Source organism: Scomber scombrus, chromosome 17 (genome assembly GCF_963691925.1).
Source record: "Scomber scombrus chromosome 17, fScoSco1.1, whole genome shotgun sequence".
NCBI classification, from domain to species: domain Eukaryota; kingdom Metazoa; phylum Chordata; class Actinopteri; order Scombriformes; family Scombridae; genus Scomber; species Scomber scombrus.
In genome coordinates this window covers 9,493,678-9,517,150 of record NC_084986.1, presented here as the reverse complement: position 1 = coordinate 9,517,150, position 23,473 = coordinate 9,493,678, and the positions used below count along the sequence as shown (strand labels likewise).

General features: G+C 40.3%; 3 protein-coding genes across 4 annotated transcripts in view; 2 read left to right on the top strand and 1 right to left on the bottom strand.

Annotated features, from left to right (window-relative positions):
• The window catches only part of phip (pleckstrin homology domain interacting protein), a 32,140-nt gene extending 22,158 nt beyond the window's left edge, over positions 1–9,982 (top strand). The window contains exons 27-40 of the mRNA XM_062436669.1: positions 832–914; positions 1,069–1,180; positions 2,158–2,219; positions 2,352–2,507; positions 3,091–3,211; positions 3,321–3,446; positions 3,733–3,808; positions 4,219–4,278; positions 4,449–4,601; positions 5,201–5,353; positions 5,544–5,755; positions 5,895–6,136; positions 6,244–6,390; positions 6,499–9,982. Coding sequence (XP_062292653.1) covers positions 832–914; positions 1,069–1,180; positions 2,158–2,219; positions 2,352–2,507; positions 3,091–3,211; positions 3,321–3,446; positions 3,733–3,808; positions 4,219–4,278; positions 4,449–4,601; positions 5,201–5,353; positions 5,544–5,755; positions 5,895–6,136; positions 6,244–6,390; positions 6,499–7,217 — 2,422 coding nt within the window. The 3' untranslated portion in view covers positions 7,218–9,982. The remainder of the gene's footprint in view (positions 1–831; positions 915–1,068; positions 1,181–2,157; positions 2,220–2,351; positions 2,508–3,090; positions 3,212–3,320; positions 3,447–3,732; positions 3,809–4,218; positions 4,279–4,448; positions 4,602–5,200; positions 5,354–5,543; positions 5,756–5,894; positions 6,137–6,243; positions 6,391–6,498) is intronic.
• A 1,695-nt stretch (positions 9,983–11,677) lies between these two features.
• Positions 11,678–15,392, top strand: si:dkey-261l7.2 (uncharacterized protein LOC569751 homolog). Of its 2 annotated transcripts, none has more exons than XM_062436666.1 (7): positions 11,678–11,932; positions 12,200–12,383; positions 12,563–12,652; positions 12,820–12,914; positions 14,063–14,223; positions 14,550–14,666; positions 14,745–15,392. In XM_062436666.1, the coding sequence occupies exons 2-7, from the start codon at positions 12,223–12,225 to the stop codon at positions 14,856–14,858; spliced, it is 738 nt and encodes a 245-aa protein (XP_062292650.1). In that variant the 5' UTR covers positions 11,678–11,932; positions 12,200–12,222; the 3' UTR covers positions 14,859–15,392. The 2 variants fall into 2 exon arrangements, with proteins under 2 accessions (XP_062292650.1, XP_062292651.1); XM_062436667.1 differs by having other exon boundaries at positions 11,679–11,932; positions 12,239–12,383.
• A 104-nt stretch (positions 15,393–15,496) lies between these two features.
• Positions 15,497–17,582, bottom strand: irak1bp1 (interleukin-1 receptor-associated kinase 1 binding protein 1). The gene is made up of 4 exons (XM_062436668.1): positions 17,293–17,582; positions 16,113–16,194; positions 15,884–16,014; positions 15,497–15,758 (listed from the first exon to the last, which is right to left on the bottom strand). Exons 1-4 carry the CDS (start codon positions 17,565–17,567, stop codon positions 15,497–15,499), a joined length of 750 nt encoding a protein of 249 aa, XP_062292652.1. The 5' UTR covers positions 17,568–17,582.
• Between the last annotated feature and the right edge of the window lie 5,891 nt (positions 17,583–23,473).

Below are 23,473 nucleotides of genomic sequence, written 5' to 3'. Positions count from 1 at the left end.
AAGCTTCTCACAAAGCAGTGCTGCAAATGATTTATAAATATTGAATATCAACTTGTACTCTGTGAGAGTAAATGTTGACTTATTTGGAAAATTCTTCTCTGATTTCAAAATGTAAAATATCAATGAACCCTTGTATCATGCAGTTTTGAAATGTCAGTGTTACAACATGGGAGTTTATTTTGCTTCCATAAATAGCATTCTCTTGCTAAACAATTCATTAAAGTGCAACCATCAAAACAAGATACTGAAAAATCCCATGTAAAGTCAAACTAAATGTTACATTTTCTTGTCTAATTGAAATGTAAAAGGCAGACTGCATAACTGGTTACATATTTTAGGACCAAGCATGTACTGCATATTTATTATGAAATCATTTTTTTACCTACTTTTTTCTGATGTGTCTCGTGCATCATGGCTATACCTTGCTATTGTTATATGGTACATACAGTAATTTACAATTTGACATTTTCTACTTTAAATTTTTCATTAAAACAATACAGAGATCTCCAGTGGCAATAGAGTGTGAAACAATTTTTCTAAATTATTCCCTAAATCTAATTTCAAGTATAGCAATCATTTTTCTAAATTATTTCATAACTTGACTCAAGACAATACTGCTAATTCAAAACTAAATCATTAATCCCAGTAACCCTGACTGACATTATAAAGTAAGACTGTTATAAAGATGTGTGCCACTGCTATGTACTACCACCGCTACATGCCTGTTGTCTTACCTGTCTGTTATACACAGTTAAAATGATGTTGATATTTTTTCTTTCATCTTTGTGTTGCAGTCTTAGACTTCCTTTGTGTATTTTTGTCACGTTGCAGATACCACGACATGCCTGATGTAATCGACTTCCTGGTGTTGCGGCAGCAGTTTGACAATGCCAGAAAAAGGCAGTGGAGTATAGGTCAGCCAATTTTGTCTTGTCATATGCAGTATTTGCATCAAGCATCAAATATGTGCCACATACATTTACTACTTAAGGTGCACTCAATTTATAAAGTCAGCTGTTCTTTACTCTGTAATGTGAATACTTAAATAGTTGTGTTTTCTCTGTACAGGGGACAGGTTTCGGGCAGTGATTGACGATGCCTGGTGGTTTGGGACCATCGAGAGCCAGGAGCCCTACCAGTCCCAGTATCAAGACAGCCTGTTTCAGTGTTATAATGTTTGGTAAGATCAGTAGATTTGTTCTATTTGCAGTAAGGCTGCACAGATTGTCATATATTTAGTCCATGCAATCTCATTTTCATGATGATGCATTTGCATTAGCAGAGAGATCCAAGTGTTTTTCTCATTTTTTCAAATTTTTTCTCCAAGTTGCATCATGAAATGTTTCCAGCATTATCCCACATGTTAGACTACACAGGCAGAGGTGACAGAAATGAAATATATAAGAGGAATAATAAAAAAAGTCAGAACCAAGGACATCTCAGTGGTGATAGTGAGAAAGGCGACTTAAGTGAGAAAATCCTTGTGTCAAGGGTGTCTGTTATGGTCACTTCTTACTGAGAAAACCCTAATTCATGTTTCATCCACTGTCGTGCAGCACTCATTTCCAGCACTAAACTGGAACTCATAAAGCCATATTAGTCAGACAAATTTCACCCAAGATTTAAGAGATGGATTTTTAAAAGTGACTGAAGCTGGCATCAGCAGAAGTGTGAAAAGTTTGACTCAGTTCCCACATAGTCGAATGGAGAGAGTACAGTTGGTCGCTTGCTGAGATCTGACTTTCCACACAACACAAGCAGGACAGAGAAATAATAGAAAAATAGCTGTATGTGATTATGCTGCTAACACTTGCTTTCTTAACCCTAACATTGCATGACTTCAATCATTCAAGAAACCTCCATAGATGGTGGTTTGGTTTTGATATGTACCCTTTGTTTTTTAATTGTTAGACTTTTATTGCCAGTGACTTTCCAATTTTAAGCATGAATAATCATACTGTCTGTTTGAGAGATTTGCTTTTCTCCATACTGAGTGCATCATAATGACACATTATTCAGAGGGGAACGTAACTACTTGCAATATGTCCCATTTGTGAAAAAATATATAAAATTTAAATTACGAACAGACTACAACAGACTTGTAAACTAGACATGATAATGTTGATGTCTCACATCACCATGATGTTTCCCATCTAGCTGGGATAATGGGGACACAGAGAAGATGAGTCCTTGGGATATGGAGCCCATCCCTGATGATGGTGAGTGCCTGTGATACATCCACAACATGGTGCACATATACAAACACATTTTCTTCTATACAGCTTCATATTTTCAAAATTTCAAAGCGTAACCATTTTAATGGGTTTGCCTGTAACTCCGTCTATGCGTAGCCACGTTCCCGGATGAGTTGGGCACGAGTGTACCGCTGGTGGAAGAAGAACAGAAGGAGCTTCTGTACGTCCCTCTGGATGGGGAATGGGGCTGCCGCACACGCGCAGAGGAGTGCGAACGCATCATCAAGGCCATCGACCAGCTCTGCACACTTGGTATGATATCATCACGCCCTGAGAAAATAACAGTCCACTTATGTCATGTAAGCTTGGATGTGAAGTTAAGCTGTAAGGGCACATTTCTCATAAAGCAACCCGAGTCACCGCTCTGAGCTCACCAGCACGAGCCCAGCAGAGTTCAGGGATCATATGTTAAAAGGAATAAGCTGCTGACACTTGGTGCCAGATATTGAGGTGCTTGCTTGAATTCCCATTAAGTGATGTAATGTCATATTAAGCTCAGAACATGTACTGTATTACTGCAATACTCCCTGTGAGAGAAAACTGGTCTGAGAGCGCCCTCTAGTGACTTTGGTGACTAATCACAGATGAGTGGTTCATGCTGCAGTTGGCTTACAACTGATAAGAGTTTAGATGAATTATTTTAGGCTTCTTATGAACATCTAAATATAGTATCAGGATCAGGTATGAAGGTGTGAGACAATAATAGGTAATAAGGGTAATATTTGATATACTTGTCCTTGTGTTTTGAAAAGAGACAAAGATATTCAGCTCTGTTAAATAACCTCACCTCCCTTATTTAAATTATAATCCTCTCTCTCAAACATGTCATCCCCAGATGTGGCAGCACCATTTGCCTTTCCAGTGGACCTACAAGCTTACCCCACGTACTGCACAGTAGTATCCTATGTCACTGACCTTAGCACTATACGCGAAAGGCTGGTGAACCACTTCTACAGGTAACGACCATCACACACTCTCATAAAAAACAGTTTTATTTGTGTGTGTGTGTGTGTGTGTGAAAGAGAGAGAATTCGCACACTTCACATATTTGTATTTCCCTTTCAGGCGACTGTCCTCTCTGATGTGGGAGGTTCGTTATATTGAACATAACGCCCAAACATTCAATGAGCCGGGATCGTTCATCGTCACTACCGCCAAGTTTGTCTCTGACCTCATGCTGCAATTCATTAAGTGAGTATGTTGTCTGTGAAGCATCTTTAAGTCAGAATCCTGTTTGGTTTTGATGTAAATGATAGAAACTGCTCAGCATCTGTAGCTTGACAACTAAATCAGTTATTAAGCACACTTTAAATTTAACTGAAAATGGCCCAAGTATTGAGCTTTTTGGTTACAGCAACTGGATGTGCACATTTCTTAAGAATGAAGAAAATGTTCCATATTTTCATTTTAAACATTTACCAGAGTTAGACCATAGAGTAATTTCTTCTCTCTTCTCTTCGTCTTATTTGTTCCTCAGGGACCAAAGTATGACAGACATCATGCCCCTCTACAAAACTATGAAGAAGGCGACTTTCTCTGACTCTGAAGATGAGGTGTGTTAGCATATGTACATATGTACACAGCTTTTTGTCTTTAAACAGAGGACAGAGTTATTGCTAAAATTGATTAAAGTGTTTTTCACCGAACCAAAATACTGTTTATGTAATATGTATCCAAAAAAAAGACACTTTCAGTTTCACTTTCATTCTGAAACAAAATGTTTATCTCATTTCTAAAGGATGTTGAAATGCTGCTCTTATAAAAAAGTATTTCCAGTAATCTGGCTTGCACTTACGGTTTGTGTTAGTTTGGGAAGTAAAAGACTCCATTATACATTAAGTTATATCTGAAAGGCAACTGAGAGTGAAAGTAATGAAATACTTAAATGCAGAGTAGTGTTACAAGATGAATATGGTAGGACATAATAGGTTTTAAATGTGTTATTTTCCCATTTACTTTGTAGGATGATGAAGAGGACGACGAAGATACAAATACACCTGGGACATCAACACGAAATCACAAGGTGACACATCTAAATAGTCTACTCACAAAGTCATAACCACATAGATAAAATGTGTCTTTGACTGTGGTCCACGTAACTAAATTAAATTATCCCACTTTTCTATAATCCAGCACCTAAAGAAGAAGAAGTCTGTTTTATATCATGTTACTGTCTCGTCATGTTGTGTATAGGCTCGACGACCAATGCAGCGCCAACGTCGAACCCGACCTCCTTCATATGACCCTCATGCATGGAGGGGGCGCTGCAAGGAGCTCCTGGACCTCATCTTTCAGTGTGAAGACTCCGAGCCATTCAGAGAACCTGTGGACCTACAAGAGTACCCGGTACTGATCTGTGCTTTCTGTGTTCAGTATTGTGTGCTTATGTGAACATTCAGCCTCCTTAGAAACAAACTGAACTATTCGGGTTTAGCTCATTGTGAATTTTCCATTAGGGCTATATAAATTAGTATTTTCAGTTACCTCTTTTTGGTCTTTGCTATGCAGTCAGCCTGAAACATAAGTGGCAACAATTCAATTACACAGGGGTGGCATTTGAGGCCAAGGGATTGTATGGTCTGGAGAACAGGCCTCTTCATTCACAGCTGAAATGAAGATTAAATCTAAGAGATGTTTGAGTTGTAAAGAAGAAAAGGTGTGAACGGAAAGTACCCTGAGACATTTGCAGTTTCAGTGAGCTATCTTGTTAACACAAAGAGGGGTTGTTTTTTTTAAGTAAAACTCTAGTAAGAGATTTCAGCCTGCGTTAAGAAGATGGTAGCTCAGGATCAAACTGCTTTTTCTATGAATTTCTGAAAACGGTGATTTTATGTGTCATTTTGTCACTTCTCTACCCTCTCTTTTTTTCATCTCCCTCTCTGATGCTGCTTTTAGCTTTTGAAACCTGTAATTGAAATATCTAAACTTCCCTCTGCTTCTCTCAGGACTATCTGCAAATAGTTGAAAAACCCATGGATTTTGGGACTGTTCTCAACACGCTGACAGAAGGAAAGTACCAGTCTCCCATTGAGCTCTGCAAAGATGTGCGGCTCATTTTCAGCAATTCCAAAGCTTACACGCCTAGTAAGAAGTCAAGGGTGAGACACGCATATGCACACACACACACGGTCTGGTTAATATGCCTCATAGTGCTCCCTTATTTTAAGGCTCTGATGAGTGCATAAAATTCTGACATTACATTACCACATTCATCCCTTTTTCTCATAGTATGACAGTTGAATCAGTGCTTCTGTAATTAAGATCCGACATCCTGTTCTGTGTCTCCAGATTTACAGCATGAGTCTGAGGCTCTCTGCGCTGTTCGAGGAGCACGTCAGCTCCATCCTGGCTGACTACAAGGCCATCCACGGCCTGACAGATAAACTGACCAGACAGGGCACAGACAGACAGACAAGACACACTACGGACAGACAGACACGGCACGCCATGAAGAGGAGAAGGAGGAGGAGTGAATCTCCCGCAAGCAGCACTGCATCCAGGTAGAAGGAATGATGGGGTTATTATGGGTCATCAAAAATAAAAGCATTATTTAAACTAATTCCTGTATTTACAGATTTAAAGGTGTTTTTTTCTTTGAACCAGATGTAACCCGCTTTTTGTTCTTATTCCTACCTTCAGCCCAGAGAGGAAGAGACGTGTGTCATCCAGGGTAACTGGGAAAAGAGAGCCATCACCAGCTCCTTCACGACCCTCCTCCCAGAGAAATAACGTCCCCGTGAAACAGTCCCCTCAGCTGGTCAACGGGAAGACCGACACCCCGGCTGCAGGGCGTACACGCAGTGCCGCGCGCCACTCTACACACTCTCCACCCTCCTCATCCTCTTCACACCATGCTACAAGCAACACACCGAGCACAGCTGGTGAGATCACTGACACGTGCAAATTTAGTTTATTACCAAGAATTGACCGCATGTTCACACGTTATGTTACTTACTTCATTCGGGTGTTGCTTTTTGCTCATCGTCAGAGTCTACTCGCTCGCTGCGGGCTCATAACTCTGTGTCAGCTTCAACGGCGCCAGCTGCTGAAAAGGCGACACCCGCTCCAGCTGTGGAAAGTAGCAGTGGAGGAAGCACCCGACGGAAACTCAGGACACCTGTACGACTCACACCAGGTAAGAGATGATATCATAAATAAGTCCTTGTTATGTGTAAAGTCACCTGGCTGTTATTGACATATATTCTCTCTTTTGTCCTGTAAATCAACCCCCCTCCCCCCTCAGGTTCCCCTGCCAGCCCTTCATCTCAGAGCACAGTCCACCTGAATGGCCACAGTAGTCATGTGACCCTTGGCGTTGGGAGAAGGGGGCGGAAATCCAGGATGGACCCACCAGTGAGTCCTCCAGAAGACACAACTCCAGCGAGCCCCTCCAGGCCCCGAGGCCGTCCACCTGGAAAGAAGAGAGGCCGGAAGAGCAAGCAGGAGCTGCAGGAGAGGAGAAAGAGTGGTAACCACAGGAGCTCCACCCCTGACGATGATCTCGACCAATCCACGGGAGACGAAGGCGGGACGTCTTCGGCACAGGAGACATCAGTGCTGTCGGACTCTGGTATGGCGTCAACACCTAGACGGCGCGGCCGGCCCAGAGTGGTAAGAAATGAGGAGGCGACTCCTCCTCCTGCTGCTGAGTCACCTGAGCCTTCACCACTGAGGAGGAGCAGCAGGCGAGCCAACGAGGAGGTTACACCTCCTCCTCAGACTGCTCCTCAACGATCCCATCAACGATCCCAGTCTCCAAAGGACGATGGACCGGACGGAGCTGGAGGGTCGATGCGCACACGTAACCAGGGGCGACGGTCAGCTTGGTACATGGAGGAGGACTCTGAGGAGGAGCAGAGGCAGCTGCTGTTTGAAGACTCATCAATCACCTTTGGCACCTCTTCAAAGGGCCGTGTCCGCAAGCTAACAGAAAAGGCCAAAGCCAACCTTATAGGCTGGTAACAGAGACAACCGAGCAGACACAGGATGTGAGGAGGAGGCATCTCAGTCAGCTGGCTGCCGTGACAGAGAAGAAATCCAGACGAGATTTCTTAGCTTATGCGTTGGAGTCGAAGAGGTGGTACTTTTGAAGGCATTTGTGTGTGTGTACGTCTGGAGAGCCGCTGGTCCAGCTGCTGCTATTTAAAGCTGTCGCTCCGGAGAGACACAACAGTGCAGTTACCTGTCCACTTCTCCTTCCTCTTGCCCCAGTAAAGCACATCACTGCTGCAGTCGATGGCTTTCTGACAACGCATGTCCATTTGCTCCAACTCCTCCTACATTATTGGTCCATGTTGGATCCCACAGATGCTTACTGACTCCTATGTTGGTGATTTTGTGACTCACTTCTGTCCAGTGAACCACTCTTCACTTCTGTCTGACCTTAAACACTGTTGGTGTCAGACTGGGCAAATCCGTTGTTTAACAGAATTTTAGTACTTGAAAAAAATCATGAGGAGAGCTGGATGTATCTTATCTCACTCTTACTATTTTTGAGGACTTTTCAAGTGTCTCTGCCGGGATGGTCAAAAGACGCCCACTGAACTGAAACAGTTCAGTCTGTGACGGACTACAGACTGCTGGCCTGACAACGTCTTTATGCCCCCTTCCCCCTTTATTCCCGCTGTTTTTTTATACACCCCCCTCTCTGCTTTTTCTAAGATTTGTACGTGATGATCGGCTCTGTTTTGGAAGTCTTACACATTAGCTGACCTGAGGGTGTCTGTCTGCGCTAAAATACCAAATGGTGTACCTTTGCAGGTACTGTAGATCTGTAGGTTTTGTTTACTATTGATGTGTGCGGTGTGTGTGGGCGTTATGTTTTTTTGCATGTCATTTAGAAAGAGAAAGCATCTCTTTCTTTTTTTTTTTAAGAAGAGTTTTTACTGTGAGAAGGAGGTAAGGAATGCGTGGGTGAAAGGGGTCATTTTATGTCTAGATAGATCATGTTTCAATGCGTCTTCAACATTAGCAATACCTTGTGCCTTTATGTCTTTGGTGTGTGTGTGTGTGTGTGTGTGTGTGTGTGTGTGTGAGAGATTGTGTGTGTGTGTGTGTGTGTGTGTGTGTGTGTGTGTGTGTGTGTGTGCACGTATGTGTGTGCACGTATGTGTGTATAAGCATGCTTGGCCTCTGCCCTGCAAAGTACATGTACCCGTATGTGTACGAACTGAGTTGTGACTATGCGAGTGGGTGTAACTGAAAGAGTGTGAGTGTGTGTGCTTGTATAACACAGTTGAGTGTGTCATTCACTTTCAGCGTACAAACAGTGGCATACAGTTTGATCGTTGTGAAACCTCTCAAAGAAATGTATTTATAGCAGTTCAAAAAAGAATTTACTGTTGTTGTAAGCATACCATTATTCATGTCAATGTATTATCCTATAACCAACCTATCGTCAGTTTATACCTAAGGTACAGCCAGAGGAGCTTTGGGTGACTAGCTTTGAGATGCACTTACCACAGACCGGTTATCAATGCAGTCGTAGGGAGTTAACTCTGTGTATTTTCAGTTGTTAACATATAAAAATGAACTTTTAAAAATCCTGATATGTTTCTATGGTGACACACACACATGCGTACACACACACACACAAACACACACACTATTCTGTCTCGCATGTTCTAGCACTTTCTCATGCCTAAAGCAAACAGGATCGAGCCAGATCAAACTGGATCGGACTTAACTTGGACGGAGATCGGAGATAGAGAGACAGGTCTCATATTCATCTTTTCTGATTGTGTGCCTTTGCTACTCTGGCATATTGAGTCCTCGGTTTCTCTTTTTTGGGGTCTTTTTTTTGTTTTTTGGGACTTGTTGGTTCTGCTCGTCGCTGGGTTCAGTGGACTGGACTTTGGGGACTGGACTGGACCTGACAGGTTTCTATGAAAGAGAGAAAAGACTGGAAAAAAATGGACAGGAGGCAAACATATTATGGCACTCTCTCTCTGTACACACACCTTAATGGATTGAGCTTATAAAGATGGCGACCTCACCTCTTTTGACATCATTTCTTATTTTTCGGTAACCCAGCACAGAGGAAGTGAATGCCAAAATCTGAAAGTTTCCACTGGTGCCGAGGGACTAACTGGGGAGAACTGGACGGTAGCATCTACGTATATACACCCGGTTCATGTCATAGTACTTTTACCGTCACATATTACTGAACATATATCTCATCTGTTTATCATTGTTAATACTTTTTTGTTTGTTTTTTGTTAAGTATTTGTCAATGCCAAATTCTCTCTTTTGGGCACTGAAGTTTTAGACCATGGCTTTTGAATGTGTTTATTTTTTGAATCACAATGAGTGTGTTGAGCTCCTTTACATATGTTGTGTCAACTGTTCTTTTTTTTTCTTTTTTTTGTCTGTGTTCCTGCCATATAGGACAATAATATATCAGTGGCTAGATCTGTGGAGTTGTATTGTTGAGATGGTGTTTTATACTCTACCGCACTTAATAGAGGATACAATTTTCGACTCTTTTTTTCAGTCAGTCTGGATTTGTTTATATTGTGTATATGAAGAGTTTTATTCTAAACTGAGGCAGCCTAGAACACCTTCTTCCATAAGTGATATGAAAGTAAATGTTTTTATTAAATATAGAAAGTTAATAATCTTTGTCCGCAAAATCATGCATTTTACGGACAAAGATTTTGTGTTCAATCTCTGTGTTCATTCATGACTTTTTATGGCTTTTCATTCATTAAATTGCTCTATAAACTCTTCATAGGCACATAAAGGGTTTGACATTTCTTTTTAAATCTCAATCACAAATAATTCTATTTACATATATGCACAGATTATCATGGTTGGAGTGTGGAAACTAAATTGTAGGCCCAGGCTTCGGAAACCTTAGAAGGAGCTCATGTTTAATATGAGCCAACCAAAAAAAAAAAGTTTGTCAGGTAGTGGTGGGGATGTATAGTCATTTGAATCAGGATCAGTTGGTTGCTAAGATGCGCCCTCGGCCTGGTATACTGCAGCCCTGTTGATAAGGCAATGAACAGGGATGTGGGTTATCTCCCCTCTGATTTCACAGTTGTATCAAAGTGAACATTAAACCTGTTTATTCTGCTATCACCCCATCTTCATCAGATCAACCCTACCTGTACTTATATTAGCATTAAAGAGCTGATATACTTAAAATTTCTGGTCAGGTGACCTCAACTGTATTAGTAATACCAACAAATGTCAAATCATTTCAAAGGGGCCTTAAAATGAAGCCAGAATTGGTGTATAAATTAATTTCCACTTACTTCACATCTGTCACATCACATCTGTTCTGCCTGTCTGAACTGTCCCCAGTGCTTTAACAAGGTGGACCTCGTTAGGTTTTGTTATCTGGTCACTGTTGACAGCGGTTTCCAGCCTGACTGATCAGTCCAGGTCGGCCCTCTTACCTTAATACACACTCACACACTGCATTATGGAGCTCACGTATGTATGTATGTATCATTTACCACGGGCTTGTGCTAAGGTGTGGCAGAGTTGTGCTGTTTGTGGCCTCTGACCAGCCATTGAGGGTGCCGGGGTCAAAGGTTAAAGGTCACAGTGTGTGAAGTGGCTACATGTGAGCATTTTGGGACGTTTTAAGGGGATGTGGGATGGGAACGAACAGAACGGAACAGGGGGGGAAGGGGGTGTGTTTCACATGAACTGATTGAAGAGGATGTCTTTGTTAGTTTGGATACTTTTTATATATAAAGGAATTAATGCAAAAAAGAAGCATAAAGCTAGAATGTATGTGTAGGAGAGTACTGCTGTCCTGTTAGTCAATACCAATATTTTAAGTAAATAAACAGTTGTGTTTCCATATCCACTTTTCCTTACTCTGTTTATTTCACGTTTTCACAGTTTCAGGGATTTAAAGATTAAAAAGAATCTGATTTAAGTCACAGTATGGGGGGTCTTTCTAAAATTAAAGCATGTTTTTCTAAAAAAAAAAATTCGTTTTTTCTCCAAAGTCAAATTAACTATACAGTATTCTAGATCAGTGGGTCATGGACCCCTGAAATTACACAAATTAGGCCACTGATAAGATTCTTTACATTTAGATGTTTATTTGTGTGTGTGTGTGTGTGTGTGTGTGTGTGTGTGTGTGTGTGTGTGTGTGTGTGTATGTAGTGTATAAAAAGCATTCCCAAAATAGTCATACATTCTGTCATTGTCTTACTTATACGTGGGATTAGTGAAAATAAATGATTCCCCTTTTTGCTGGGGACGCCCTGGACGACCCCTCAAGGATCCCTGGACTCCACTTTGTGAACCACTGGATTAGACGATCTATTTAAAAACAAATCAGTTAAATCCATGCAGGCTGTTGCATATATGGCTGTTGAATAAATGAACAACTCTCCCACCTTGTGTCGCCAAAGCGTAACTGCGTAAAAACACTTCCCTGCCCGGAGCTCACGGGCTCGGCTCTTCCTGACGTGGCGAGCCGCTAAAGGTCCGCCGGTTCCTTCGTGGGCTGCGGCGATTGGGTGATTACCTGTTTGGCAATTTTTACTAAAAATGTAAATACACAGGTGGCGGCATGGGCCAGCGTTTGGTTTATGTAAATAAAACAGAAGTGAAACCGTGTCACTCTGTTCTGGTTTCCAAGCGCGAACATATTCCTCCAGACGCAATGTTTGGCAGATAGCTGAACGTAAGACTGCGGATATTAAGACGAGGTAAGGGTTAATTAATAAATAACACTAATGAGCTTTGACAGTAATGCTGTTTTATTTGCACTTCCGTGACATTTTTGCAGCGCCACATCCTGGTTTTTGCCTCCTATAGTCAGTTTGAGATCAATAACAGGGCCTACTAACTTTATAAATTGTGACAGTCCAGGAATGGGGCTCACAATGGAAATATCTCCTTTTCTGACAACTGAATGCTCATAAATATTGTATTTCACATTTAATTTGCACTGATTTCCGTTCTTTTCCACCCAGCACCTGTTACATCCACTTGACGCATGTTTGTGCCCGCAGGTGACAGCTGCGCAGTCTTCATGCCCCAACTCACGTCCACCGCGTTGCTTCATCTCGTGTTGCTGCTCTCCGCCTTGCCCGCCCAATACCTCATCTCCCGCTGGAGTGGCACCTCTGCGGCGCAGCGCTACCATGCAACCACACGGTAGGATCGGATCCGTGCGTAAAGGGTCTTTCTTTGCGCCGTCAGTGTCCGGTGTGACCACTTTGAATGTGGAAGAAAGTCTCTGTTTTGGATGACAAACTTCACAGCAGGAATATTATACTAGGAGAGTATTAGTCTCTAAGGCAGCTGTCTTGAATTAATGAATAACCATGTTTCAGGTTCCTCAGAATGTGGAATGAGTGGAGAACATCTTACCTCAATGTTACTGCGTGGATGGATTGGGCAAACCAGCATTTGTCCAAATTCAAGTAAGTGTAGAAGTGTTTGCAATTCAGGTATGATTGATTGAAAGCCCATACCATATGTTATGACACCTCAACACACTCTTTCCTATCAATCTCTACTTCAGGCTTTTGTGTGTCTAAAGTTTTTGTCGGATTAGGGATGATAACTCAATATTTTTTTCTTTCCAAAGGTCTTTGGTTGGTTTGGGGCAGGATGATGAAGAGGCTCCACAGTCGTTTGCCTTGGAGAGCATGATGTATGACAATGACCAGGGATTCTTTGGAGGTTCGTGTCTGTATACTTGTTTGTCAGGTTTTGGTCAGTGCACATGATACAGAAAGAAACTGTGATTAATCATCTGAAGCCTGAAGCCAGCTTATCTCATCACTACGCCAACACAGATAAAACCCACGGTGAGGTTAAACCTGTGGGAAGACATCCTGGGATAAGCTGAAAGAGGCTTATTTCAGTTAATTAAGACTAGTGGTGAGTCTGTGTCTGTTGGGAAAATGAGATTGTGTTATACTGATGGCTTCAGAGACCTAGGCACAGATTTACAGATTGTGTACATATGGTAAAAGTTTTTGCTTATTAAGTCTAAAATGACCACCACTGAAGTATGCATTCTATGTATGTATGTCTATTTTCACTTTATTTTAAGGTTTAATGTTTTACTTTCCATCTTATGCACATTTACATGTTATGCTCATTTTATGTATGTTTTCATGTGAAGCACTGCAGGTAATTTCTTTGGTTTTAAACCACTTTGAGCATTTTTGTTTGAAAGGTGCTTTACAAATAAAGGTATTATTACTACAATAACAATATACCTTTCACATTAACATTAAGTAAAATGATGCATAGCCATACTCTGAATTGTAAATTTCCACTTTGTACCAATTTATATCCCCTTAATTTTATCCTAAAATGTTGTCTATTTTGATTTTGTTATCCTCTTCCCATTTGATGCAAGTACTAAATCCAGTGTTAATTGTTAGGCTGAGCACTGTACTACCAACTTTTCTTAACTCTTACATATATCCTGTCAGAATTATGTGAAACCTCATTGATATGTCATTTCTATCTGTCAATTTAAGGCAAACATAAAGCTTGTTTTGATCAAAGATGTGCAGTCATGCATGAAAAAGGTGAATCTGATACTGCAGTGACACCCTGGCTGTCTTCCTGTCTTCAGTTTAACTGCACTTCTACAGGAAGCAGCCAATAGCTTACTCTGGCAGGCAGGCAAACTAGCAAGCATCTCTTTTAAGTACTACTTTTACAGCATATTTTTCATCTTACCTCCTTAACACAGTAAATCTGTCATACTTCTGCAAGACAGTAAATAAACTCTGGCTTCAGTTTGACGGCAGTGAAAGCTGCACAATAAAATTCGCCTCACAGGATACTCTCGTTTTTCTTCATACCTGCAGCCTCCAAGGAGGTGCGCAGCCCCAGGCCCCTGTATGTGTTTCTGCGAGTCGGCGAGGTGGTGATGGAAAGGAAAGGCCATATGGTTGGTGTGGTGGTGAGCTGGGACCCTGAGATGCGAGCGCCTGCAGAGTGGGTCGACAGAGTGTATTCCAACTCTGAGGTTAGCAGCCAAAACTCTACACATCACTTCTGACCAAATGTATTTATAAATCCTACTACTATATTTTCACATAGTGCATTCATTACTTTAAGCATTTACAGTTCATCCCCACTACCAATGGTTATTTGGCTATCACTGTTATTAGCTCCTACTTACAATGTACAAATGTACTTGCATTTTAGTCCATAAAGTGGCTATTTAAAAAAATGTGCCAGTTCACTAAGTTTTGTGAATGTGTGTGTGTGTGTGTGTGTGTGTGTGTGTGTGTGTGTGTGTGTGTGTGTGTGTGTGTGTGTGTGTGTGTGTGTGTGTGTGTGTGTGTGTAGGGCACCACAGCAGTGAATACACCTCATTATAAGGTACTGTTCAGCGGTCCTGGACCCTCCTCTCTGCTAGTTGCATACTTGCCTCAGACACAACTGGAACGCATCACAGGAATGAGGGTATGTACTCAAAAGTCACAGCACACACAGATTCACACGCAGTCAGTATGTCCTGGACTCACTGTTGGATGTTTCTAGCCGGACATTCCCACCTTGGAAAATTACTTCACACATTTTGATGGAGAACGGTTCATCATGCAGCCCTGGCTCAGTGAGATCTACCCTGAGGATGGGATGGAGGACGCCAAATAGACCTCTCCAACAGACAATTTCATCTTCTTCCTTCTATGGTGTTCTTGAACTTGGTCTCACAGTCTTTTTTTTTTTTCGTCTTTTGGAGCCTACTGGAATCTAGGAATCATGGGTTATAATGAGTGGATGCAAAATACCAATGTTTTGCTTAAAAATACTGTATTAACTGACCTGTTAGTCAAAGACAGAGCTTCAAAGAGACTGAGGATAACTGTCAAATCCCTCCTTGCTGGATTTCAATGTGAGGGTGTTTTTTTGGGGATATTTCTCATAGCTCAAAGAATTACTGAGCAGTAGTACAATCTTTGTTTCTTTGAGATGTATAAATATACAGTATTTTAATTTAATGTGCCTAAAAAAAGACATTTAATTTCAAACAGATCTGTTTTTAAAGGACAGATTTGAATGGTAACAAAGTTATATGGTAACAGGGAAATTACAACTTTGCTTTGAAAATCTGTACTTTTTCCATTGGTTGAAGATGGCTGAAGTAGAAAAAAATTACCTTATAATAATAAAATAATATATAAAATACCTACAAACTGCACTTTAATTCAGCCACTAAAACTCCAAAATAAAGTGTTTTTTTAAATTGTGATAATCATCTCTTTGGCTTCATGAGTCAACAGCAAATGTCTTTAGAGATTTTTCCTGCTTCTGTCTCTGAGGCTGAAGGAGACAGACACCCGTGAGGAGGCAGTGATCATGGGTGTGCGGGGAAGGTGAGGAAGGGGCGTAGCACCTTGCCCTCTGCCTCCATCCTCCTCATCCTCATTCCTCCACTCCCTTGTGTCCTCTTCTCTGACCAGTAGAGGTGTTCCTAGACTTTGTCCCAGAAGCTGACTGACTTCGCTGGCCTTCTGCTGAGCATTTTCAACCGCTGACACGCAAACACGCCGCCTAGAACAAAGACAAATGCACACTAGCTACAATTAATGTGTCAAACTAATCAAATGCATTTAATCAATATACTGACAGATCTGTCCTGGTGAGAGGTGTGTGGGTTTTTTTTGTTTTTTTTTTACCTCAGCTGACTCAGGCATTCAGCACTGTGGTATAATTGCGGCGTTCCCACACAGACACTCTTGTCCAGCTTCTCCACCAGAACGCTGCATATTCGCTCCATTTTCTCAAAATCTGAGAAAGTGACCGTGACCTGTAGGAACCAAAACACAGCACTGCACTGACGTTCTGTTACACTCTCATATACAACTTAACACACATATATCATTACTGTTTGTCCAAATGCTCAACCTCTGCATTCATGTGATACAGGTCTGCCTCTCGTTGGAGAAACCTCCTCACTGTGGTATCTTCATCCTTCACGCCATTTTGCCTAAGCAGAATGAATGATTGAAGAATGATTACCCTACATTCAGTTCAAACAAGGTGTGTGTGTGCTAATAAAACACACACACACACATACACACACACACACACACACACACACACGCACACACACGCACATAATTAAGTACAGTACTTGTGTAATTTTCAGGTATTTGTATTTAACATAAGTATTTCTATTTTAAGCATCATTATTTTTATTCCACTACACTTCAGAGGGAAATATTGTACTTTTCATTCTGTTGCATCAGTTACAAATAGATTAAATAGTTACTTTGACAGTAAAGACTTTACATCCATAACATTATCGTCTTACACAATTAGGAAGCTACCCAACAGTATATCAATCAGATATAACGCTAAAATGCTGCACATAGATTAATGCCACATTAATAATGATAATAATATAATACTTGAATGAGCCATTCTGAGGTTTAAATGCAGTGGTTGTTACAAACATGTTTATGTCAAGGACTCCTGAACTGACCCCATCTGATTAGAGTTTAACTTTCAGATGTTTTATTACAGAAAGTGTATGTAACCCTTGACCAAAATAGTCATGCATTGTGTCATTGCGTTACTTATGAATGGAATTATGGTGATTAATTATTACACTTCATGTTTGGGACCCTCTGGAACCCCTTAAGAACTCCTGGCGTTCCCCGGACCCCACTTTGAGCACCACTGGTCTAATCAGGTTTTTTTATGCTAATGTCTACTTAAGTCAAATTAGCAATGCAAGACTTCTACTAGTATATGGATAGTTTAAAAATGATTAATACTTCTTGTACCACGGAAGGGGTTAATACTCTTCACTCTGATTGGCTCAAATTACTCGCCGTTCTAAAATCTAAATTCTAAATTCTAAATCCACTACCAACATGTAACCATAGCAACATCGATGAAGCAAACAGCCTATTTTTACAGCCTTTTTAATGGATAAATGATACTTAAAGAAGTGCCTCTGTGGATACTAACGTTACATGTAGGCTAAGTATTATGACAGCAGCTAGCTAACTTTAACCTAATGTACGTTTGGTGTGTTTATACTAGTGTTGAAAATGTTGAGTAGGCTGTATGTTTTCACCTGAAAGCTTGTAAAATATAATCGAGTCGCCGTGTAACGCTGTCGGTGACCTCGTTTACTGACTCCTTGCTGCTGTCCACATTGACCCGCACCGACGCTCTGTCTGCCCGGCTGCAGACCTCCGCCGTTCCGGTCACCTGGATCTCCCTAACCCGGCTGCTGGGAGCTTGTCGGTTGACCGCTCGCACTTCCAGTCCATGCTCTCTGTCATTACCGGTGAACTCACGACCAGAAGCCGGTAGTACTGCCGCAAATACACGGCTCGGGTTGTTCATGATGGAAGACTCCAAACTAACTTCCCGCTGCTATGGAAATAGACGCAATGCTCGTCGGGATATGTAGGCTGCTTCGGTTAAAAGAACTACATAGAGTGGATTAGGCGGATTAGGATAGACATTTAGTAATGTGGGACAACTAAGCTTTTTCTATTCAATTATTTTAAAACCGAGTAGAATAAGTGTACTGTGTAAATTATATTGTTTAATATTTCACATGTGAACATACTGCTACTAGGTTTTTAATCTGATGAAGAAAACAAAACAATTGTTGGCCTACTAAATGAAATTGCCAGATACGGGTGTTCACATTTCAAAATGTTTTGACAGATAAGGCTGCTTTCTATAAATCAAAGTATTTCTTAGCCTAAAAACTAGTGAAAAGGAATATATGCCATGTTCCTTTTGAGTATAATTATATAATGATATAAGGTGGTGGATTCATATGTAAATATGATACACAAATCAGAAATGCAAAAAACTGTCCCACATTACCCTTATCCACCCTAAAAGCAGACCGTCAATCCTGCCCATTTTTAAAAATCAAATATTAGCCTACTTTAATTAACCTGTTCGGAATTTATGGGTCAAAAGTTGATCAAACTATGCATACTTTGTCCGAGTTGTCTGACATCAATGTGTGAATCTTTCAACATCCCCCATAAAGATGTAGTACTGTAACTTTGCCTGTGTTTGAATTGTAGGATCCTTCAAATAGTAGCCCCCGTTGTCTACAATAAGTGTATGATAATATGTTTAATTGCAACTTTGTGTGGGAATATGCAATGATAAAATACAATCAAACTCAGGTTTAGATTATAAGGGTTTTCACATGGGTCCTGCTTTATTAACTGATCTTGAAGCCCTGTCTCGGAGAAGGACTTTCATGATTTCATCTGATATACTGCTTGCAAAAGCCTAAATTAATCTGTGCTTATTAAGATTACCACATTGCAAGACAAGAGCCATATAAATGCGAAAAATTAAGGACATATTTGAAATGAATCTAATATGATGCACTAAAATTAGGTTTTGAGGAGGTAAAATGACCTGTGTTGCTGAAATTAGCCAGCTTTAATTGATAGTTGATTCTGGACATTAATTGATTCTTGTTAGAGAACATCAAACCTGTACCAGCAGAGGATACGGATGCTTTGGACAGACATGATTGAAGTGATTAGGTTTTTGATAGTTGTCTATTTTTTTAACCTGTCTGCAAGTCAAGTTTCCCTTAGGGGACAATAAAAGCAACTGAACTGAACTGAACTGAACTGAACTGAGCTCCACCTGTATGGACATGTTAGGCCACACACCCCAGTTCTTTGGAAATATGCAGTAGCTTGTAGTCTGACCTACTAAAGCCTATCTATACAGATTGAAATTCTGTTTCAGGCTGTGTGAGGAAGTGGAGCACCAAGAGGATTCAGTCGTCAGATAGAGCTAGAACGTGCGAGACATAACTCCACTTGCTTCAGTGGAGGAGATCAAACTGATAAAAGACCTCAAACTCAGATATATTTAGTGCCTCAAAATTGTGCACAATGAAACTCAATGAAGTAAGCTTTACATTAGGTAAAAAGAGCTCCAAAATGTTTCAACATGAGAGCCTACTTCCACAGAAAATAATAATTTCTTCTTTTGTTCGTCATTCTTTATGGAGTGGTAAATTATTGACAGAATGAGGGTGAAATGATGAACATGTTATTTAGGAATATGCAACTTAAACTAAATATCTGAGGCCCTCCTTGTATGTACTTACAATTTTGGAGTTTGTCACTACTTAAATTGGTAACCCCACTGTCTCTTAAAGCTTCAGTTAACATAATCAAAAGTGTATTTATTGTGCTGTATCTTATATGTTATGGTCATTTTTACACAGTAGCATCCTTTAACCTCATTAGTAGTATTTTTTTTGCATTTTTTGGAATGTAACATTGAAAAAACAAAACAAATAGCCTACAATTGTCTTTTTTTGCATTACATGTATGTGTCTTTTTGGTGTATTTATTTCTCTCTATTGTGTATGGTAACTTCCTGTTTTGGTCTTATTTAATAGGCTATGTTCATGATTTAGTTATCACGTCTCTTAATTCTTACATGAAATTTGTTGATTGCTTACTCCTCCACCCACCCACCGAATAGCTACAACTTGCAGAAAAGTTATATAAATATGAAGAAGACTCAACTTACCAGCACCTGACTGATAATGCTTGTTTTTATTGAGGCTTTAACAGCAATGCCAATATTTTGCCAATAAGATTTTCAAGGTGGACCAAGTTGGTAGAACTGTTAAATAGAAAATGGTTGTAATGAGATAGGAGCACCCTGACAACTGACAGTTTATTAGTTCATAACATTTTACCAGTAGATTTATCATCAGCTGACATAATATAGCAGCACATGTTAGGCACATTTTTAAACATCTATTTCACAGATTTCTTTACCCTTATAGTCAAAGCGAAAGGGAACACAATTTACTAGACGCCAATTGGGTTTGTCAGTATCTCAGTTTGGTCAGTAGGTGGCAGCAAAGCATAACAGTATCGGAATAAAAACCTGCACATATGAAGTGATTGGATAAGTACAGGCCTTTAAATGCAGCACAGAGTCTACAATTAAAAGTGTAGATACTTTTGTAGTTACTTGTATTTAACATTTAAGAGCTGTACCATTTTGGGGAATAAATGTTATTACCAGTAATATTAATTCAACTGCATTTGGTAGTTGGATGTAGAGGTTAATAATTTTCATATTTGGTTTACACTGTATCATATTATCCAATCACTTCCAGATACATCCACAGATAAATATAATATTGATTTCTTTACAGTAATTAAGTATTTTTTAGATATAATTTGTGACCTGAATTTGTAAGAGTGGAATAGTAGTTATTATAGTAGAATCTATATATTATACAAATTAAACATGCAGTTTTAAAATAAAATAGGTGTAGGCTAATCTCTCAGTATAAATAACATTATTTGTTTCTTTGTTTGTTGAAGACTAATTGAAATATTACTTTGATGACATTGTGCTTAGTGTCTCTGATATTAATCTGTAATGGCAGCTTGCGAGTCATGTAAGCCATAGTCTCTCTATGTACTGTAGACCCATTTTGTGCCCTCTCCTTTCATTTTTTAAGGACATTTGGGAACAGCAGAGATTTGATCCAATTCTGGACGATGGTTTCTTTAAACAACAGAGTTTGTTTGGTTTCCCTGAAGTATTAAACTGTGAAACGGGCTTTATAATCACAACCTAAAAATACAAGGCCATATTTGTTGTTATTGTCTCTGGTTTCGCCGGTCCCCCGGTATGCTCTGTGAAACCCTAGATCTGATGCGCAGCTCCGGCCAAGAAAGATGCAGCACCCCACAATAGGCTGTTTTCATATGAGAGAGAATGAGGAAGAGGAGGGGACCCTTTTACTGTTAAATCTCTATGGTAGTCGAGAGCATTTCCCCTTAGTGGGATACAGGCCGTCAGACCATTTTCACCCAACTTCCAGCTATCTGTTGCTCTAATCACTTTGAAAATGTATCTGTTCTCTCTCTGCTGTCGCCCCCCCCCTCCATCTTCCTCATCAGCAAGATGTTTCTCTTGAAATTTTTTACAGCAACATAGCTGAGGGCTGTGATCTTGTGGTAAATGAAAATGGCGGTAAATTATTAGTTCAGTTGGCGATCATCATAAGGTTACCAACCACTTACATAAACAAGAATCCATTTTACTCTTAAAAGCATTAATTCTTCTTCTTTCCCCCAATGTTTATACAACTACCACCAGTTTAACAGTTCTTACTATGATGTCTGCTATGAAATGATGTTGTAAAGATTTATGCAAACCAAAAAAAGTTTAGCTGTATAAATAAAAAGCTGGGTAAACTGAACTGAGGTGGGTTTACCCTCCACTGCCCCCTTGGATGTTGGGTGAAAAGAGTCTGGGGGTCCTTAGATGGAGACTGTGGCCACTTAGGGAAAAAGATTTGACTGTAATGGTCTCTGAATCTGTTGATGTCTCTCTCACTCTCTCTTGCTCTTTCAGATGAAGTAATAAAGTTAGCTGCCTTGGAGGGCCTCCATGTCTCTCCATAGACCACAATCAAGGCCCGTGCAGTTTTATTGCAGTTTTATTTTCATATTGTCCAAGAAATCTCCAGACTCCCTCCTGTGCCTGTTGCCATAAATCGTATATTTTGACTGTATTTCTTCCACTCTGCGTTTTTTATTTATGGGTGAAGGCGATAAAACATGCAGCGTGCACTCAGTGTGTCCGCAGCTGTCATCTGTCTAGAACTTTATTGTAAAAGGGGAAGAAAAAAAAGTCAAGTTTCATTTTTTATTTCCCTACACAAATCTCCCTCCCTGTTAAAAACAGATGCTGATAGAATGAGAAAACACAATAAATGGAGATTTTTCACTGTTTACGTCTCCAGACTCTTCCGATGAACAGATTTTATTGGTTATAAAACCAACAGTATTCGGCTCTGTTTAACAAGAGTTTCAGGTGGTGATCATTGTTTCATCAGCGGGAGGTACTCTGAACCTGTGGGCAACTCGAGCTGCAAGTTCTCGGCCTGAATGATCATTGTTTCATCAGCGGGAGGTACTCTGAACCTGTGGGCAACTCGAGCTGCAAGTTCTCGGCCTGAATGAGACGAATAATTTCTATCTTTCATTCCGTCGTTGTGTAATGTTTGACTTATTTAGCTTTCATAGTTTTAAGAGTGAAAGTTTCAACAGCTGTGTAATGATGGCAGGAGTGTAAACATGATCATAACATTTCTACACTATGGTTCTGCACTCATGATGGGTTGTCATCTGGTATGACTTGCTCACTGCCCTGTGGACTTTCTGTAAAAAAGGGTTAAAATTGGAATAAAACTTTAAATCTTCTAAAATCCCTGTGTCATACATTCAAATGAATAAACTCAAGGTCAGATAAGCACAATAACTACATGTGGGAGAAAAGATAAGTCGATAGGATATGAATGAATGGAATTGGAAACAAGACCATCTTCGCTCATCAGATATGGACTGATGCCCATAGGTCCTGAGAGACGAGCAAAAGGACGAGTTCACTGCTGAGTTCTCTGCATGTCAGTATATTATCAGAAGTATTTTCTCATGCTGTCGCTCAGTTCCGCAGCGTCTATATCTGTAAACAGCTCGTAGTCAAATAAACAGTCCTGTCCTCAACCGTTCCCCACTCTCATCACTGAATAGACCTTTGTGTCAACAGATTTTATGAAGCACAGGTGTAATTATTGTAAAGTTAATTAATAATGAGCTGCATTCCATTTAGTTCATGTCCACAGCGGGTGCTGATTCTCCTGCACAACTTCTTAGGACACCTACATGGAACAGAGCCATCGTTAATGTAATTAGTGACACCTGTGCTTCCCCTGCCATGCAAGTTAAAATGTCTGCTGTGAAAAAGGGGTCTATGCATGGGCTTTGATGAATGGTAAGTAGTGTATGGTTAGTAGATGTAACATTTAACATGACTGCCAGAGAATGTCCTACCCTGGTTTAGACGTTCTGGTTCATGCACATCAGGAACTTTTTTTTTGTAACTATGGCAGCTCACATAGTTATGACAGCATTATTGAAATATATCTTTTTTTGTGTGGAACATTTAGCAAGCATACCAAACCTTTCCTGTTCATTTCCATTTGTGGTCTTTTTTATGGTTCACTGATGAGAGGTTTCCATGTTAGGCCTATGTACTCTTTCAGATAAACACACACACACACACACACACACACACACACACACACACACACACACACACACACACACACACACACTCAGAAACACTTAGAGCACCACTGAACCTGTTGTACAGACCTCATAAAGACTCGACATCTGTTTACTGCAATGCATGCCAGAGGATTCTGCAACACA